At 46.7% G+C, this 19,674-nt stretch overlaps 1 protein-coding gene across 4 annotated transcripts in view; it reads left to right on the top strand.

Annotated features, from left to right (window-relative positions):
- The first annotated feature begins 11,287 nt into the window (after window positions 1-11,287).
- The window catches only part of Nedd4l (NEDD4 like E3 ubiquitin protein ligase), a 315,839-nt gene continuing 307,452 nt past the window's right edge, over window positions 11,288-19,674 (top strand). For 2 of the 4 annotated variants that reach the window (XM_075968476.1, XM_075968470.1), the window contains exon 1: window positions 11,288-11,488. In XM_075968476.1, coding sequence (XP_075824591.1) covers window positions 11,441-11,488 — 48 coding nt within the window. In that variant the 5' untranslated portion in view covers window positions 11,288-11,440. Of the gene's footprint in view, window positions 11,489-12,375; window positions 12,415-19,674 lie in introns of those variants that run through there. The other 2 variants (XM_075968469.1, XM_075968471.1) reach the window with 2 other exon arrangements.

Below are 19,674 nucleotides of genomic sequence, written 5' to 3'. Positions count from 1 at the left end.
GGCGGGGCTAACTACTACGCTATAGGGCCTTGATTCCACATCTGTAGAGGGGTGGAGCACTGACTGGGATTGCTATATGATAGGTTTGTTTGCGAAGGACCAGTTCTTCCTAACTCCCTTCGACTTTACTAAAGTCTAACTAACAGGTCTTTGTCAAGACGACACATGACCTTAGGTTACTTACTCTGAAAGTCTCAAGCTTTGAACGAAGCCAGCGCCATGTTTGCTGCCGTGTTCCCTGCCATGCTGATAACGGATTGGTCCTCTGAAACTGTAAGCCAGCTTTCTTTAGTAAGATTTGCCTTGGTAATGGTGTCTCTTCACAGCAAACTATGTTGGAAGACAGCGAGGAAGCCAAGGCTTTCACACACCACTCCCTGTGGAGAGTGCCCTACATCTAGCAAATCGCTGTGCTTTTTACTTAGTCCAGAAATCCACTTCTGAGACTGTCTACACTACAAAATATGAGGTGACATGGACATTTCAAATATCAAAAGACTGGAAGCAATTCCAAATGGAAATTCACAGAGAAGCAGCCACCCTATTTATTACTGGCACAACCGTCCAGTGGAGGACTATGTAGCTGTAAAAAGTGGAAGGGAATTCTCTCTATTCTGATATGGAAGAATCTCAAGGCTGTGTTAAGTTTAGAGAGCAAATCAGCATCAGAATCATGCTTATACCAGGACACTCTTTATATGTCAATAATTAATAATTAATTAATAATTTAGAAGAAGTGCTTTGATCTAGAAGTATAAGTGATGCAACCTGGGCTCTGTCTCTTGGCAGCCGGTTTTCCCTGGCTCGCTGACAGTTCCAGAGGATCAGTCCATTATCAGCATGGCAGGGAACCTGGTGATAAACATGGTGCTGAAACAGTAGCTAAGATCGACCTCCTAATCTGCAAGAGAGAGGGGTGCGAAGGAGGACAGGACGGAGAAGGAGAGGGAGAGAGAATGAGAGAAAGAGATATCCTGGACTTGGCATGGGTTTTTGAAACCTCAAAGCCCACCCCCAATGGCACACTTCCTCCAAAATAGCCACACCTCATGATCCTAACCCTATCAAAGAGTTCCACTCCCTGGTGATTAAACATCCAAATATATGAGCCTATGGGGTCCATTCTTATTTGGCCACCGCAGCAGTCAATCCTTGGTTCGTTTTCTCTCCTGTGTCTTAATCCTGTCCTCCCTGGAAGGTGAAGGAAGTGTCTATCACTGTGCGCTGTGCTGCCTGCCCACTGCTGTCTGTATAACTGCCTTGGCTGGACTGAGGGCCACTCCCAGGGATGCAAACGAACAGAGATGCTGCTAGTGATGTCAGAGACTGTGAGGAGTCATCCGTGCTGGGATTCCATCTTAACATCATCACCACAATGCAACAAAAGCCCAGAGCACCAGAAGACCCCACCTCAAAAGGAGCAAGAGTGTGCTGTAGGCAGGGGAGCACACGGGGCTGCATTTGAGGCTGGAAAATTCATTGAGAAAAACAGTTGTCTCCCACTATTGGCTGGAGGGCTGCTTTGGTTTGTCCAACTGGCTGCAAAGCCTCTGGGGATAATAAAACACTTCAAATATGTGGATTAAATAACTCACGATGTCCTCCTCCCCTTCATCCCCACACAACAGAAAGCTATTTGACGCCATCAGTGGCATCTTAGGAGCTGTTAGTTGACTCATTTAGTTCCTTTCCCTTGGTTGTCCTTCACTAAATACAAATAATGTATGCAGAGAGCACCATTTGAAGTATACTTCACTTATTTTTATCAGTAACATACTAAGAGTTCTAAAATGAAGAGACATATTTTTTCAAGTTACTAAAGAAATTATATATTAAAAAGTAATCAATGAGCTTTATCAAAATGACTTTTTAAAGCAGCTGTTTTAGAATTCTTACTAGAGAGTTGAAGGAATTTTTTTTTCCTCTGGAAAATGAAAATGTAAATGAGGTAGGGGGAGAAATTCACATAATTTTAATCTCCCCCAAACACTAGACTGAAATCACAGAGTGCTGGGTGGCATCAGAAAAGGAAAGACTGAAGCGTATCACCATGTGTCTTGTTATTGGCCAAATAATTACTTTCAAAGACACCCAGACTGGAACTCGAGAACCCCTGACAGTTTCACGACCTGGTGGGAGGGTTTACAGGTGTCCCTAAGAATCTTGAATCACAGGGTGGGGCCATTGACCTGCAATCTGCGACCTCAGGAGGCTGATTCAGGAGGACTAAGTTCCAGGTCAGCCTGGGCTACCTAGCAAGACCCTGTTAGAAGAAAAGAGAAGGGAGAAGGGAAAGGGAAGGAAGAGAAAACCATACGTTACGGTGAGATGGAGAGGTCACACCAGTTTAATCCAGGTGGGTCCTAAATAGAATATAGCATGAGCCCTTATTTGAAAGAAGAGAAGAAAGTCTGACTGAGAACAGAATGAGGTGGGTGATATTGTACCTGACAGAGAGGAACTTGAGGATGCCACTGGCTTCCAAAATTACAGGCAGGGCTATGAGCCAAGGAATACAGGAATTCATGTGCAGAATCCGGAAGAGGGCAAGAGCATAGACCCTTTCCTGCAAACCCCTGGGGAGGCCACAGCATCTTAGTTTGGGCCCAGACTTTTTAAACACATTTTTAATTCATTTATCACTATTTGGTATGGATGTGAGTGTGTGTGGTGTGTGTGTGTGTGTGTGTGTGTGCGCGCGCGCGCGCGCGCGCGCGCACGTATGCACACGTGCTCACGTGCAGGAGCTGGAGGGGGTGGTGTGTGGGATCACACACGTGCTACGGCATTCTTGTGGAGGTCAGAGGATGACTGTTGCTAAAATTCCTTCCAAGGAGAGACATAAACACCCCTCTCCCCTCTTCCCCAAGGTCTCCGAGGTACCATTCCACCAAAGTTTACTCTCGGAAAGCAGTGAGTTCAGTGGGCTTCCTGACAGAGCATAGGGGATGTGTTATCTACAAGGGTGTGGGTGCTTTCCCCTCAAAATGGTGCAGCATAAAGGTCTTTACCCAGCAGGAGCCAGGAGAACCCAGCAGAAAGGAGGACCTTTCCAGAGCCACATGGAGTTGCCCCCAAGTCTCTAACCCCTTCCTGAGGCCACATGTATACATCAGGTAACGGGGAGTGGCTAGCTACTCAGGTAAGAACCTCACAACCTTCCCCAGCACTCTGAGAGGGAATGTAAACAGCAAATCTAACTGCGGTGACCTGCTGCAAGCAGGCGCACGTGGACCCCTCAAGCCGGTGTTTATTTGGCCCACAGGACAGTCCTGCAGAACTCCTGCCTTCAGAATCAGTTCTTTCCCTTCACCCGAGGTTGCAGAAGCAGAACTCAGAACAGCAGGCTAGAAAAACAAGTGGTTTTGCCCAATAAGCTGTTTCGCCGGCTCTCTTTGTTTTGAGACATAGTTTCATGTAGCCCAGGGAGCCAGAGGATGACCTTGAGCTTCTGGTCCTCCTGAGGTTCCCGCTGGAGTGCTGTATGACATAACTGTTTTACCGGGTGCAGGGGAGACAACCCAGGGTCTCTGGAGTGCTAGGTCAGCACTCTACCCACCGAGTCCCATTGCCAGCTACTTTGGTTGGGCCCAGCGATGCTGATTCTGAGTTCCTGCCCACCAGAACTCTAAGTGAGTGTATTTCTGTTATTTTAGGTCATCAAGCTTGTGGTGATTTGTTACCATGGCACATGAAATTAATTAGCAGACTTTCTGATTCCTCAGAAACAGGAACCCAGTGTTTGATTTTTGTGTTAGTTGCTTTTCTCATTGCTATGACAAAATAATTAACCAAAGCAATTTACTTTTGGAAGGGTTTCCCTAAGCTTATAGTTTATACCATCCATCATGGCAGAGAGGGCGTGGTGGTGAGAGCCGCTCTGGCTGAGCAGCCACCATGAGGTGGCTGGCCACACAATCACTCAGGTCACAGAGTGATGGAGGCTGGTACCCAGCTTGCTTTCTCCTTTCCCCCTTCTTAACTAGTCTTGGATGGCAGCCCATGGGATGGTGTTACCCACTCTTAGGGTGGGTCTCCGAGGTGGACCCTCTCTGGAAACCCAGAGCTATGTCTCCTGGATGATCCTAGGTCCCATCCTGTTGCCCATGAGTAGTCACCATCATGGTGTCAACTCTGTTTCGAAGAGAATGTGCTTCAGCACTCGGGCATAAGGAACAGCCTCCTCTGGGCTGGGATGCCCTGATGGTGGAAGGCAGGAGCTCTGCAGAGATGCTGCAAACTTGTGCAGCTCATGGTCTCTGTTTTGAAAGGGCCACACTGCCATGCCTTACGGTAGCATGTGTGAACACATGACCAAGTGCACTATCACTGGGCATGTAGGGAAATAAAATCTAACAGACAGAGATACAGTCTGTGATGTCCCCACACCCTCAAAATGTAGTTAGACTCAAGGGAGCGGTAAGCAAACGCTCCCACACCGGGACTGCTCTTGGACTGCTCTTGAGGTTGGGACTAATCCTTCTGCTAGTGGCAGAATCTGATTCTTCAGTATTCGACTGGGACTCTCAAAAGGGATTCGGATGGTGCCCCAGTGCTCTGGTTCTTTTTTTCTTGGCAGCAGTAAACCTAAATCTACTTTTGATTTCAGGGTCCTGTGGTTAAATAAGATGATGATCAAATGAATTCGCAATAACCAAATATGAGGTGGAGTTACTGTAAGAGTCAACAGACACACTGAAGGTACCACCCAAATTTTTAGATATTAAAATTGGCAAACTATGAAGTAGTTAAGAAGATTGGCATGGTGATATATACTTTTAATCCAGCATTCAGGAGGCAGAAGCAGGAGGATTGCTGTAAGCTCAAAGCCAGTCTGGTATACATAGTGGTTACATAGACCCTGTCTCAAGAAACATAACAATAAGTTAAAAATTAATTATGAAATATTTATTCCAGAGGCTGTGGTTATAACTCAATAGCAGAGCACTTGCTTAGCATGGGTAGAGCCCTAGAGCTTAATCCTTAGCACTGTAAAAAAAATTAATAAAATAAACTACGGAAACACAAAACCAGAAACTGCCAAGAATGATGAGGCTAATTTTCTCCCTAAAACAAACAAAAAGAATGATGAAATTGTTTTGAGAAACAGTTACATACAATATATAATTGTTCAATCAAAACTCAGTTGCTGAATTAAAGAGAAAATTAGACTCAGTGAAATAATTATTTAATGAAGGGGAAGAGAGGGTTGAAGAATTCATTTGATACTTAGTACAGATAAGGAACTAGAGCCTGTGAGGGTGGCTAAAAGATGGAGAATAAAAAGAAGTGACGTGATTAGCTGGAAGAGGAGAACAAAGAGTATGGACAGAGAAAGCTAACCGAAGACACAAAAGCCGAGTGTTCTTCAGAGCTGATAAAGACTTAAGTCATGTAAGAGAAAGGGGGGTGAGGCATGGAAAAGAAAAGCAGAGTGTTGAGAAACAATAAGTCTAGAACACTGAGATCCTGACAGCAGATATGGCAACCTAATTAGAACAAGAGCTGTGCGTTTCATCATTAACAACGGAGATAGACTTCAGAGAAACAGCTTCAACCTGCTGATGTTGAGACACATTCCATGGGCTTTGGGTCTTGCATACTTTCATCACCTGTCAAGGATTAGTGCAGATGTTTTCAGATGGATGAAGCTTGAGTTTACTCTGTTGACTCATTACAAAGTGATTTAAAAGGACAAACTTCTAGAAAAAGAAAAATGACCCTGAAGGAACATATGGAAAGCAGTTAGGAACCCAAATGGGGCAAGCAAGGGAAACTATATTGGAAAAGCTGTAAACATTGTATAATAATAATATTCAATGTTGCAGTTAAAGAGAGAGGGGGGAGAGGTAGTGTAAAGGTGTGAAGAGGAACTGGGAGTGTCCCGCAGTGATAGATCCTTTTCCCTGTACTTGTGACGTTCTAGGTTTAATACCCAGAATCACAAAGATAAATTCAGAATGAAAGTTTATATCAAGACTATATAAGGAATTGGAAAAAATTAAAGTTTTTCGTGGACATGGTGGCACATGCTTTTAATCTCAGCACTCAGAGGCAAAGGCAGGTGGATTTCTGTGAGTTCAAGGGCAGCAGGGATACACACGGTGAGACCTGTCTCAAAAACCAACAAAACAAAAACAGCCAAGCCTGGTGGCACACACCTTTAATCCCAGCACTGGGAATTAACTCAAGTAGGATAATATAGGAGGCAGAGGCTGGTGGATCTCTGGATCAAAGTCAACATGATCTACAGCCCGAGTTTCAGGACAGCCAGAGCCACAGAGAGAAATCTTGTCTTGGAAAAATTAAAATAAATAAATAGACCAAAAACAGACAAGCAAATGAAACCAAAATCCAATGTTTTAAACCTTTTTTTGTGTTCCTCAGAAAGGAGTACATAACTGATTTGTGAGGCACACATGTAAAGTGTCAAGTGCCGCCTGCGGAAGAATAGATGCAGACTCACGTGTCAACCAGGAGAAGGGAAGAACCGCCGTGAGAAGGCAACGAAAGGAACACTTCCTGACAGAAACCCTCCAGAAAGGAAGAGAGTTCGCAGCAACGTGGGGCAGCTGTATGGATTTTAGGAATAATGATTTTGAAACTGGAAATCATGCAGCCAGTCAGAGGGCAGATGTTTCGCAGAGGGCAAATACGGAACCGTAGATCTCAGGGCCGGTGCTGGTACTGTACTATTATTTCAGAATGCCTGGACCAATAGCAGCACACAGGCCTTCAAAACTGTGCTTCCTAAAGCCTGAGCTATCTTTACACAAGAGTAGCTATTTGCAAGTTGTTCACTGTTATCTACATCTGAACTGTCAAAAACCTGAACGGCAGTATTTCTTCATAGAATCTCAAGGACCTTAATAATTTTTCGAGATTTCTCAGTGTCTCAGGAAACTCAAGAAATGTTGCTAAGCTCCATTGCGACACCAGTTTTTCCAAGCATGTAGCCATTTCCGCATGTCTGCTCTAGGAAACATAGCCGCGAGTTAAAACGCAAGTGTCGACTGATAACCTGGTATGAACGTGCCGTGTTACGTACTATTCCACTTTGATTGACAGATGGGATCAAGAGTCACAGAATTCCGCCAGACAGCTCAATAATCTGAGAACCGGAGACTCATCCTGAACATGTTCCCTGTTCGTGATCACCTTTTGCATTTGGAAGCGGTTCCTGCTCGTTCTGCATTTTTGATGATCCCAGTGAAGATCATCTGCCAAACACCCTGAGTCCCAAACCTAAGACAAAGTGCAACAGCCTCTAGAGGAGAAACCTCAGTCTCTCTAGGTTTCTGAATAGACGTGAAAGCGATGGGAAGAAACTGGTGGTTTTAGCTAAGAGTGCTGGTGGGTTTCTCATAGCTATCCTTGTCTGTTCACAGCCACCAGAGATCCCTGGGCAGTGCTGATAGATATTCCACACGAAAGAACAGATGCTCGCATCCCATCTTACTCTACAAATGATCTGTAGTGTATGGTTTCTTCTAACGTTAAAAAAGGGAATAAAAATTATGAAAGTGTAAAAGTGCAGAAATATAACTCCAGTCTAGAGGTCCCTAACCCTTGCTGTGTTTTTAGAATCACCAGGAAAGCTTTAAAACTGACCCCATATTCCCCCACCACACCCCTGGCATTAGTTACATGCCTAGGGGTGGGTGGCCCGGAGTGGTCCTCAAGTATCCCCAGGGGTTTCTCTGTGTAACCGTTTCAGACCTGTTGGCTTAGGATACAGGTAGCCTGCATGTGAGGATCACCTGAGCTGCTACCATAACCACTGATGCCTGCTCTTCTCCACCGACCCTGTGAGGACAACCTGCCTGTCACCTCTTTTTAAAGCTCCCCAAATGCTCCCGCCCTGCATCCAGTGTAGTGGACCACAGCTCTGGCAGACCACACAGTTGCAAAGAACATTGATAGTTTGAGGTGAGTTCTTTTATGGTTTGGTGCTATGTATCTGCTGGTAGCCAAAATATTTTTTTTTTTAAAAAAAATCACAATCAGAAGTTGGGTGGTGGTGGCACATGGCTTTCATCCCAGCACTCAGGAAGCAGAGGCAGGTGGATCTCTGTTGAGTTTGAGGCCAGTAGTCTATGGAACAAGAAGTTCCAGGACAGCCAGAGCTATGCAAAAAAGCCCCGTCTCTATAAAACCAAAACTAAAACAACAACAACAATAACAAAATCACAATCAAGTAAAACATATTTTTTTTTTCTCGTGAGTTCCTTGAGAGACAGTAAGGTTTCCTTCACAGATCTTAAGTCAATGTTTTGTTTGAATCTGCTCATCTGGGATGTTGAATGATGTTACAGATCATAATTGTGTAAACTATCCATAATAAATAGCGCACGACAAATTTCCTATGTACATTTTAATATAAACTTTTATTAATTCTTGGAGAATGTAGTACACACACACCTGGTATTTTGTTCACAACCACTTCTAATATCCATCCCTCGGGGAATGTCAAGGGAATGACCTAGACTGCTGGTAGCAAAGGCTATTTGTTGTGTTGGAGGTGGGGAGGGAGCAGGATGATGAAGAAAATGATGAAGAAGGGTGACATCCTTCCACAGTGTCCAGGTGACTCAGCCTGCTGTATGACTTCTCCTGGAGAGAGATGAACAGATGTATATTCATCTCTGATAGAACACGATGAAACAGCTCTTCTAACATAGCGTAGGGAACTGATGGTAACTTAAAGGGGACACGGGTGACTCAAAGGGTAGCTGCCTCACGGAGAAGCTCGTCTAGATGGTCATGGGTACCTGCCTGCTCATGACAGTTGCATTTCTTGAACTCCCTTCCAGTCAGTGCCACTGGGGAGCTGGCCTTCCCCTGTAGTAGCACAAATAATAAAAATCCTGAGACAGATATTGGGGTGCAAGCTGAAAGATCAGAGAAGCAAAGCAGCCAATCACTAGAGAGAGCTCTTACCTCTACAAAATCTTCAGACTGAAAAGAGAGTGAGTTCCTGTCTTATCCTGCCTTATAATCATTCGTCTCTAGAGCTGGAATTAAAGGCAAGCACCACCACCACCCGGCCTCTAGGGCTAACTCATGTGGCTGCTGGGATTAAAGGTGTGCACCACCACTGCCTGGCCTGTGTGGCTGACTAGCGTGGCTAGCTTTGCACTCTGGTCTTCAGTCAAGCTTTATTGGTTAGATCATAAACAAAATATCACCACATCCCCCACCCCAGCAGTGTATTGTCTTTATGTAACCACCTCAGAACTTGTTTTTATTTTATTTTTTCAAGACAAGGTTTTTTTGTAGTTTTGGAGCCTGTCCTGGAACTCACTCTGAAGACCAAGCTGGCCTTGAACTCACAGAGATCTGTCTGCCTCTGACTCCAGAGTGCAGGGTATATCAAATGTGGTGCATGCGCATATGCGCCTTTTAAAAAAAGAAAAGATAAGCCGGGTGGTGGTGGCGGCGGCGTAGGCCTTTAATTCCAGCAATCAGGAGGCAGAGACTGGCTGATCTCTGTGAGTTCGAGGCCAACCTGGTCTTCAAGGGCTAGTTCCAGGACAGGCTCCAAAGCTACAGAGAAACCCTGTTTCGAAAAACAAAACAAAACAAAACAAAAATAAAACAACAACAACAACAAAAGTCTAGGTTTGATAAGTTGAAAATTCTTGGTGGGAAAACACAAGCAGAGTTCTGTGAAATATTCTATCACTTTTTTTTCTTGGTAGGGATTTTGTAGCTCCTGAGCACCATACAAACTTGATGGCTGAATTCGGAGGCTTCTGAGCGGTGGTTCCATGGGGCACACAGCAAGGGAGGAAAGGGAGAGCTAAAGTTGGGAGTGTGGGACTGCCTTTCCTTTTGATTTGCAGGGTGCACACCAGGTATTTGATCTTTAAACCAGGGCAGGCAAGGTGAGTCTGTTGATTTTGTGAATTCTTTCTTCCTTCAGTGAAAATCCTAACCTCCCAGGCAAAACCAGAAACTCTGGTAATTTCTTTTTAAAGGCAAATCGCTTGTTCTTCCTGTTTTATAATCCACCAGTGCATTCAACATTTAAATTGAAGGGAGAACGGCTTCCTTTTGCTGAGTTGAGACAGTGTCTCGATAGCCCTAGTTGTTTTGAACTATGCAGACCAATCTGGTTTTAAACCCACGGAGATCTGCCTGCCTCTGCCTCCCCTGTGCTGAGATTAAAAGGCTTGCACCACCACGCCTGGCTCTTAGGGATGGCTTCTTGAAAAAGAGTAGAGTGACGAATTTCTCTTAATTTATTTAAAGTAGCTTCTTGCATTCCTATACATGGAAAGACTAAATGAAGGGCTTGCTAGAGAAACTCCGTATCTGGAATGTGGGGAGACTCCTACAGTGGCTAATAAGACGGCTCCATCGTTTGCATATATAAAGGACAAACTTAAACTTGAATTTGGTATTTCACGCTGTGTCTCACAAAAAACCCCAGAAAACAAAAAAACCAAGCTTTTATCAAAGAACCAGGCAGCCGGGCTTCAAGTGGGTGGGTGTGTACTCAGCGCGGGCGCAGAGTTGGTTTTGTTCCCAGTAGAGTTGACATCGGCAATGGCGACTCGCGACCACACCGGGGCAGACTCTCCTAGGCTGGTCGCCCAGCCAGGCCGGTCGCTTCGGGGAGCTGACGCGGTTAGCCAAGTCTGGTCTGCCATAGCTGCCAAGAATTTAAAGGGGATCTAGAAGCATGCCTCGTCGCCCTCTTTTAACGCTCCTGGGACTCTGGCTTAAGAAAAATAAAAAAAGACAGATAAAAATGGAAATAGTGATTTTGTTGTTGTTTGCACGGTGTCTTCATGGTCGCCCCCCCCAACGTCCAGTCCACCGGGTCCCCAAGGCAGAGGGAAGCGGAGCAAGCAGGAGGGTCAGCCCGGCAGGCCCAGTCCACCAGGGCGCGCCCCAGCTCAGCACTCCGCGCGGGGTGACCCAGGAGGCGCGGGGGTGGGGTGGGCGTGGGGCAAAACACCCCCACCCCGCGGCCCGCCCCCCAGCTCGGCCTGTGATTGGCTTGGGGGGCGCGAGTGCCCGCCCCAGCGAGCGGGGGGGGGGGGTCCCCGTGGGCGCCTGGAGGCGCAGGCGGGGCGGGGAGAGCGGGCCGGGCGGAGCAGGCGAGGGGCGGGCGCGCGGGTCTCGGGGATCGCCGAGCGGGCTTGGGGAGGCCGGGAGAGCCAGCGGCGGGGGCGGGAGCCCGGCGGGCTCAGCGCTGAGTGGAGAGAGAAAGAGAGAGAGAGCGCTGGGCCAAGCCGCCGCTCGGCGCGTTCTCGGAGCCGCCAGTCCGCGCGTCCCCGCAGCCTTCCGGGAGGAAGCGGCGCCGCGGCCGGGTGCAGCCTCACCTGCCGGCCCTTCCCCGCCGGGCGGCGCAGAAGGACAGAGGGTCGCGGCCCCGCGACGTACTTCAGCCGGTCGCAGCGTCTAGGACCCCGCGCGGGGTGCCGGCTCCATGGCGACCGGGCTCGGGGAACCCGTCTACGGACTTTCGGAAGAGGAGGTGAGTTCCTGCCCAGAGCGCTGTGTGGGGAAGGGACGGGGCCACTCCGCTGTGTGCGTGTCCCCTGCCAGCAGTGGGTCGCGGAATCCGGGTGACCCAGAGCGATCCCGAGCGGTGGGTGACTTGGTCCTCCCTCCTCACTGGGGAGGTGCGCTCCTCGGCCCGGGGCTCTCAGGGTGGGCGGAGGCCGCGTGTGCCGCTGCCCCGCGGTCCCTTTCCTCAGCAAGCCGCGTCTCTCGGGGCTCTTAGGCAACTTTCCTTCCTGGTCATGCCCCTGCAGCCTGGAGTCCGTGACGTGTGTCACGTTTGGGTCGCTGCAGGGGTCTCTGCGTGGCGCAGGCGATCTGGGGATTGTTGAGGAGACTGGTGGTGTCTCCCCCCTGGGACTTTTCTTGCTTGTGGGCGCTCGGTAGCGGTTGTATGCATGCAGATCTCGGAGAGAGCAGGGGACACCCGGAGAGTTGCGTGCGGCCGCCCCTGGGTTTTGCAAAGTCTGGAGCTGGGATTGTGCGTTCCGGACTCTTCTATTTTGGTGTGTGGAGGTGGTCCGAGAAGGAGGCAGGTGCTGCAGGAAACTTAGGGGAAGCTTGCAGCCCTGCCATTTCTTCCCAGTCAGGAGGATTCAAAGCCCCGCACCTCCGGGGTGGGTGGAGAGAAGAAAGCTCCATTGATCTCTTTTATTAATAAAACGAATGAAATAAGCCACACCCCCAAACGGTCGGTTTGACTGGAGAGGGCTTTGTTTTTAAAAAACCTCACTCGCTCATCGCGGTCCCCACTCCCTCGTTTGAAACGATCCTGCTAAATCACTGCTCAGCCCTCACTCGACCAGCCATTCTCGACTCTTATTGGTGTGTTGCTCTGCCAAAAAGGGGGGTGGGAGGCCTGTCGCGGGCGCGGAGTGACAGGCAGGCTGGATGGAGCAGGTAGGAGTGGTTCGCCATCTGGCGGGGTGCGCGCCCAGGTCTGGCTCCCCTTTTGAGAGGTGAATTTACAACCCATGAAGCATTACTCAGCAGGGAGGTATTTCCTATCCTGGTTGTGCATTTCATGAAAAGTGGATGCCTGGAAATTTGGGCTTTCTCGATTTCTCTGTCTTACCCTCGCTCCTTTCTTTCTGAGGTTCCCTCTTTCTCTGGTGATGGGGGTGGGGTTTAAACAGAGTCTATTATCTGAGACAGATTCACGGTGTGGCTTTGCTTGCAACAGCTTCCCTACTGGCGTGTGTGTGTGTGTGTGTGTGTGTGTGTGTGTGTGTGTGTGGTGTGCCTTTCACAGCTTTCCTACTGTGGCATGGGGTGTGTGTGTCTGTGTGTGCATATTCTACCTAAGTGTGGAATGAAATGGGTATCTTGTGGTAGGCAGGGCGTGTAGGGGTTGATTTTATCTTTTGATAGTGCTTGCTGGATTGTTTATTTTATCAAAGAATGATCACAATGCAAATATTGTGTGATGTGTTTTTGATTATTTGCCGTGCTTGTGTAAAATAAATTGTGTGTGTGTGTCTCGTGTGTGCTGTTACCTGGAGATGGGTGGAAGTAGACTTGTTTTGTTTACCCAGGGGATTCTCTTTAGCTCCTTGTCTGGAGCTGGAGGGCAGTCCTAGTTTTTGGAGGTGCTGAGATACTGACGTTCCTGAACAAAGGGCTCCCTGGATGAGGTATCAAGGGAGAAGACAGCTGCGTTTCATCTTAGGGTCTCTTAATTTTTAAAAATAACATGCTTATTTTTAAGAGCTCCTTGAAAGAATTATTTTGAGGCTGTTTTGGAAAATGCATCTGCCTGGAGGAATCCTTCCTGTCCCTGGTGCGCGAGGGCTTTGTTTACCCTGGCAGCCAGTGTCAGAATCCACGGGCGCATCTCAGCACTTTTGTCTTCGAGAATCACTGCTGATCCTGACTGGTGTTGGGTGTGAAAGTGAAGAACATAGACACAAAACCTGAGTGTGTGGGGCTTTTGCCTGTGACTGCGCCTGCATGTTGTCAGAGGGACTGTACAGGGAATAGCAAGAGGTGATGAAGACACTGTTTATCTAGGTATTGCCTTGCTGTGGATGGTTCTGTTTAGCTCCTCACACATTGGATATGATCCCACATAAGCCACGTCTGCCTTCCTTTTTCATTTTTCTCTCACCAATAGAAAAGGATTCTTTTCATATTTCTAAGGTATCTGTTTGGTGTGGGAGGGTCCTCTGCTCAGGAAGACGGACAGAATGCCTTCATGTAGTATTAACAACAAATTGTTAAATTTACTTGGTTTGTTATGTCTCCCAAATTAGTCTGTAAGCAAACAAATGGGCGTGATTAACAGGCTCTGAAAGCGGGCTGCCCAGTGAAACCAACATTACCAGAGGCTCAAGTTGTGTTAAATAGGAAGGACTAGTGGGCTGCAAGAATCACATGAAGATACTCGTGTAGCTGTAGAAAGGAGTCTACTTGTAGACCTCAGAAAAACAGGCACTATACCCAGGGTTATCTTGAAAGTAGACTTGTGTTGTTCGTGTGTGATGGTGGTGGAAAGCTTTGTGTATTTGGAATGAACTTAGTCCCATCCCAGCTTAGAAAGCCACTTTGTGAACTCCGTACTGCTATTGGTCAAGCATGGTGCTAACCCGGAGCATAGCAGGATGCCAGAGCCAAGACATTGCAGCTTGGGGCATCAGTCTAAGGTCTGGCTAGGGTACTGAATGAGAAGGATGCAGATGTAGGTTTTGCTCTTGTGGGCGTATGTGCTATATATGCATTGTAGCTGAATTTCCTTGGATGATTTCGAATTCATAGTCTCTCTTATCTAAAGCATGTCAGTTTCGGGAACCAAAATCGAAATTACCATCAATTGAGTTTTGGTATTAAAGGGATTAGCTAATGAACAACAGTTCTAATTCATGGATGAGGATCAGCTTTGGTTTGGAATCAGAAAGGTTTGGACTCGTTTCTGCATCTGGCTTGGGTCCTTGAAGGGCTTTTTCTTGTTTGAATTTATTTGTGGCTGTCTGCAGCCTATTTTGGCATGGTTTACTCAGGAATATTATTGTTACTCTTTGGAATCTTTCGTTACACCTGAGAAAGGTATCATTTTGGGAGATTTTCTATTGGATAAGATATCAAGAGTTTGAGTGACAGCCTTCGGAAGAGATTAGCTGTGGTATCCCAGCACATAGAGACAGAGGAAGGGATGGGGAGCTTGAGGCCAGCCTGGCCTAAGAGCCAGAACCTTCTCAAAAACAAACAGATGAACCATGAAACAAAAATCCTACAGCCCCAAACAAAACAATAAGATAACTCACTTAGACATTAGTGTTTCTGGAGGCCAGAAAGAGGCAAATGGCATAAAAGTGAAGGTCAGGCTGGTGTAAGATGGTAATTGGATATACCTCTTCTTCCATATAAACAACTGTGTATCATCTAACATATGCTTCATTAAGGACTCTTGAGGTATGCTGTCATTTCTGGCTGAGGATTGGAAGCTAAGAGAGCTCAAATGAACTGTGTGAAAACATTCAGCAAGTGGGTAGGCCTGTTGGCCCGAGAGCCTGAGTTCTTAAAGTATGCTCCCCACTCTCTCTCTTCCTCCAGGCGCCTTGAAAGGTTTGCATAGCTAGATTATCCATGGTAGTGCAAAATGAGCTAAACGTTATGGGTTGCAAACACACACTCCTTGACCAAAATTGAGTGCTAACTCTCGTTAGTATGGTCTCCATACCGCGTTAAAGCCTGGGAGAGTTCGTGAAAACGCTGAGAAGTGCGGCTTCTCTGGGTGACAGTCTCACCTGGCAATAGCTAGCGCTTTTCTGTGCTTCTCCTGTGTGGCAGTGTGTTACCACCCTCAGCGCTCTTTGCTCTCTGTGACCTTAAGAGTCTCTACTGATTTGTACGTAATTATAAACTTGCTAATGTACACTTAAGGTTACCTTGGCCCTAGATAGCATATTGGTTTCATTCTAAGGCCCTGACCATCTTAAGATATATCATTATTCTATGTGCCACTAAAAGAAGAGCAAAGATTGCTGTCAAGTTAAGACACACTGTCAGCTTTAGTAGGTATCTTCATTTCAAGGGTGTTAAAATAGGAAACAAGGATATTTCAGAGCTGATGAGTTCTTCTTACTCTAAGTGGTTGGCTTCAGAATCTCTAGTAGTGGAAGTTTTTTGTTTCATTTTTGTTCGGTTCAGAGCTTTGCGTATTAAGCAGATACTTTGCCATTGAGACTGCAGCTTCATGTTAGCCCTTTCAAGATTTCCACATCTCTATCCGTACCTGTACCTGCATCCGGGCAAGACTTAGAAAAAGAGGAGTAGTCTCAGCTGAGCATAGCAGTGCAGAAACCAGAGCCTCCGTGGGGCCGCGCAAACAGCCATCTGTGAGCTCGTTTCTAAAGTGACTGGTCAAACCCCGCACACCATCTTGGCAGTTGTGGGAGACATTCAGGACAAGACTGCTGTCGGCCGTCACTGTGTGGATAATGTTTGTGTCCAGAGGTGTGGGGGCGGCTAGACTGTCTTCCCAGTCATAGCACCCTCAGTCCTGGGTCAGGGTTAAGCTCCTTCATATGCTGCGTACCCAGGGCCGGGCCACCGTGTGAATTGTGTGTGGCAGAGTTGCTGCACATTAAGAAAGTAAAACAGAGCCATTTAAAGACTGTCTGTTTTTGCAGTGCTAGAGCTTGAAGCCTCGGCCTCATCCCTGTGAGGCCAGCCGGCTCCCACTTGTGAGCCTTTCTGTTGTCAAGTGGGCAGACAGAATGGTGTTTTAAATCCCCTCTTCAGAGTTTTAATTTTCACCAAGAATGTTGTGTCCCCAGCTGTGGTGGCACACACCTGTCATCCCTGCTGCACAGAGGAGGTGGGGCAGGGGGATGGTGAGCTGGAGGTTAGCCAGGCTCAAGAGAAGAGGAACTGTGGCTGTTTTGTTTTTTTTAATTTCTGTTTCATTGTTTTATTGTCAGAATACACGACTTATTTATTTATTTATCTATTACTGAAAAGCAGCTGTTTTAACTGAAGGAATAAGAAATTTGTTGGAAGGGATGGGAGATGGAAACAGCCGCCATGGAGAACTCAGATAGTCTGTGGTGCTAGGCCACCTCTGAGACAGGGGACACTCTTACTACTGGGAAATATGCTTCTGAAGGTTGGTTTCAGAAATCTGGGGAACTTCCATAGGCTTACTGTGTGTTCAAAAGAGAACGAATTGTGTTCGAGGAAGACATTCCTGTGAATGGAGTCAATGTCACTGAGTTGTGCACTGTCAGTTGGTGAAGTGGCTTGCATAGGAGTTGCCTGTCATTAAAACTGTTTAAAAGTTATGAATCACTTTAGAACGTAACATTATTGCAACAACACTTTTGACTTCCTGGTAAATTAGAAGAACCTGTGTTCATTGCTCATTTAATCACCTCTCTGCTCTGTGTAGTGTTTCAAATAGCTTATTTAAAAACCAGGACTTGATGCCTGAGGCCCTGGGTTGGATCCACGGCTCTGGGACAAATCAAAACCCAAATCAGAAATAAAGTGGCTGTATGTGACAGAATGAAAGTGTATTATTTATCTTAACATTTGTTGTTGTTGTTTTAGTTAAAAGGTAAGCTGAACAGATTTAGTTGCTGCCCTGAATTTTGGGTTTTTGGTGAGTAGCAGAGCCGGGAGGGGAGAGACTAGAAGAACAGTGTGTGTGTGTGTGTGAGGGGGGGGGGAATCTCTCAAGTTTGCAGTTTTGATGTTGCAGGTGTTGGCTTAGATGAGTTTGTCCTTCTGGTTTTTTGTTTTTGTTTGTGTTTTAGAGGGACGCCTTGTGCCTCCCGCCAGCCTCTTGGTTTCTCTCTCCAGCAGTTGGGACTCTGCACGCATGCTATCACACCTGGCTTTCCAATCTTTGTGATTGGGACTACAGCAATCTTTTGACAGTCCACATTAAGGAAGATGATCATACTGTAATAAATAATCCAGTGTTGGGATTAGTGAAGGGTGTGGGGAGGATAAACTGAAGGTTACTTCTGACGTAAGGTGTTTCTCGTGCAGGTGGCCGTACAAACCGATGCTCTTGCTTTCTGACTATAGGTGGCAATGTTTGTACTGTTTACCGTTTAATGTTTAAACTTTGGGCTCCTTGCTTGTTGGTAGAATTTGGAAATGACAGCATGATTTGGAGATAAAAATAGAGACACTAGATTTTAAAACCAATTACTTCTGTAAAGAACAAATGACTTATTTAATAATAATAATAATAAAAACACCCAGAGTGTGATTCTCAATAGATAAAACAGCAAGAGCAATCAATTTTCTGACTGTTTTCCAGGTTCATTTTACCCAGGATGGATACAACTTCAGGAGAGAGTGACAGGCATTTAGGTTTGGAGAGAGAAATCCCCGCAGCATCCCAGTACACAGAGATCCTTTCTGCCCCAGTCCTCCCTTGTCTGTGTAGAAATTGCCGATGCTTCCGGTTGTGCTGTGTATGCCTTTCTGTGCCATCGAGACAGAACCAGCAACAACCACTCTAATCTTAGTTGCTAAAAAGATTTTTTTATTTTTCATGAAACAGGATTCCAGGGTGACTTGTACCCCCGGGTCAACCTTCTAATTTACTGTGGAGCCCGGGACACTCTTGAATTTCTGCTCCTCCTGGATTACAATGCCTCCGTGCTTAGTTTATGTAGTTGTAGGGACCAGACCCTAGGCTTTGTGCCTGTTAGGTTAAGCACTCTGCCAACTGAGCTACATCACTAACCCTGCTAAAGAGATTCTTGATTCCCAGCACAGTCCTGCAGCGTAGATCCTAGCTGAAGCTGGCAGCTGTGCCTGTCTATACTTCGTGATAGTCGTCCAGGTTTGCTCTGAGTTCAGACGGCCCCACTGCTGACTGTTGCTGTATAATGTCTGCAAGCGAGAAAAGCCATTACCCCTATTTGTATCTGGGTAACTGGTTTGAATTTGACACTTCAGTTGACTTTTTGTCCCTGAGTGCAGAACCGTGTATTGATTCGAAACTCACCAAAGTCTAATGTCAAACCTCTCAGATTGCCGACTCTCGTCACATTCAGCGTTTGGTGACTTCTTGGCAGGCGGGCATCCTCAGGGACTTTGTATTCTCTTTGTAGCTTCTCTTTTCCAGGAGAAAAGGGCCATTCAGGGATGAGTTTCCTTCTGTTTGAAAGAGGCTGTGATGTGCTGTCCATCTGGACTTGGACCGTGAAAGGGCTCATTGGGGTAGTGGTCCCATGAAGGACAGACACCCTGTAGGGAATGTCCTGCTGTGCTGTCCAGCTCCCTGTCGCTTGGTCAGGGCTCTAGGTACCGGAGGTTTTCTCAGCAGGCTGAAGTCAGGTGGGAATGGTACTTGAGTGATTCTGTCATGTTTCTGCTTCTGTCTCCCAGGCAGAGGGCACATGGCGGGGACCTGGGCTGCAGCAATGAGAGCCTGAGTTGTACCCCAACTTTTGATTGTTTCTGTGTGTGTTAACAGCTTTTTGCCTTATAATTACATTTCCACTTTCTGTTTGATTAAGGGCTGGTTCTGAGGCCTTAGGCTTGTTCTGGATTATGTTCTCTGTCTCTGTCTGTCTGTCTGTCTCTGTCTGTCTGTCTCTGTCTCTCTGTCTCTCTCTCTCTCTGTCTCTCTCTGTGTGTGTGTGTGTGTGTGTGTGTGTGTGTGTGTGTGTGTATTGGGAGCTATTGAGGTGTGGTCTTACTATAGGGCTAAGGCTAGAATTGAACTCAAGGTCTTCCTGCCTCAGCTGTCTGAGTGCTGGGATGGCATGTATGCACTACCATTTCTGGCTTACATTGTGTTTTATTATAAAGTCACCCTATTGTAGTTAAAAGGCTGAGATTGCTTTAATAGTGGTAAGTACAGCTGGAAACAGTGACTAGCACATTCCTGCCTGAAGGAGGTTACACCGAGTTGTCCCACTTGCACTTCTGTTATAAGTGAAGCAGAGTTGTAAGCAGTTTTAATTTTCTCTCTGTCTCTGTCTCTGTCTCTCTCTCTCTCTCTCTCTCTGCGTATGGGTATTTTGCCTGTGTGCATGCCACAAGCATGCCTGGTGTCTGCAGAGGCCAGAAGAGGGCATTGGATACCCTGGGATTAGAATTACAGATGGTTGTTGCCCTGTGGATACCGGGAATCACACCTGGGTCCTTTGGAAGAACCATCTTTCCAGACCTTAGGTTTATATAATTTTGGTGTGC

Source organism: Microtus pennsylvanicus, chromosome 4 (genome assembly GCF_037038515.1).
Source record: "Microtus pennsylvanicus isolate mMicPen1 chromosome 4, mMicPen1.hap1, whole genome shotgun sequence".
In the NCBI taxonomy this organism is placed as follows: domain Eukaryota; kingdom Metazoa; phylum Chordata; class Mammalia; order Rodentia; family Cricetidae; genus Microtus; species Microtus pennsylvanicus.
Note: the sequence above shows the minus strand (reverse complement) of the source record. Positions and strands in the feature narration are given on the sequence as shown.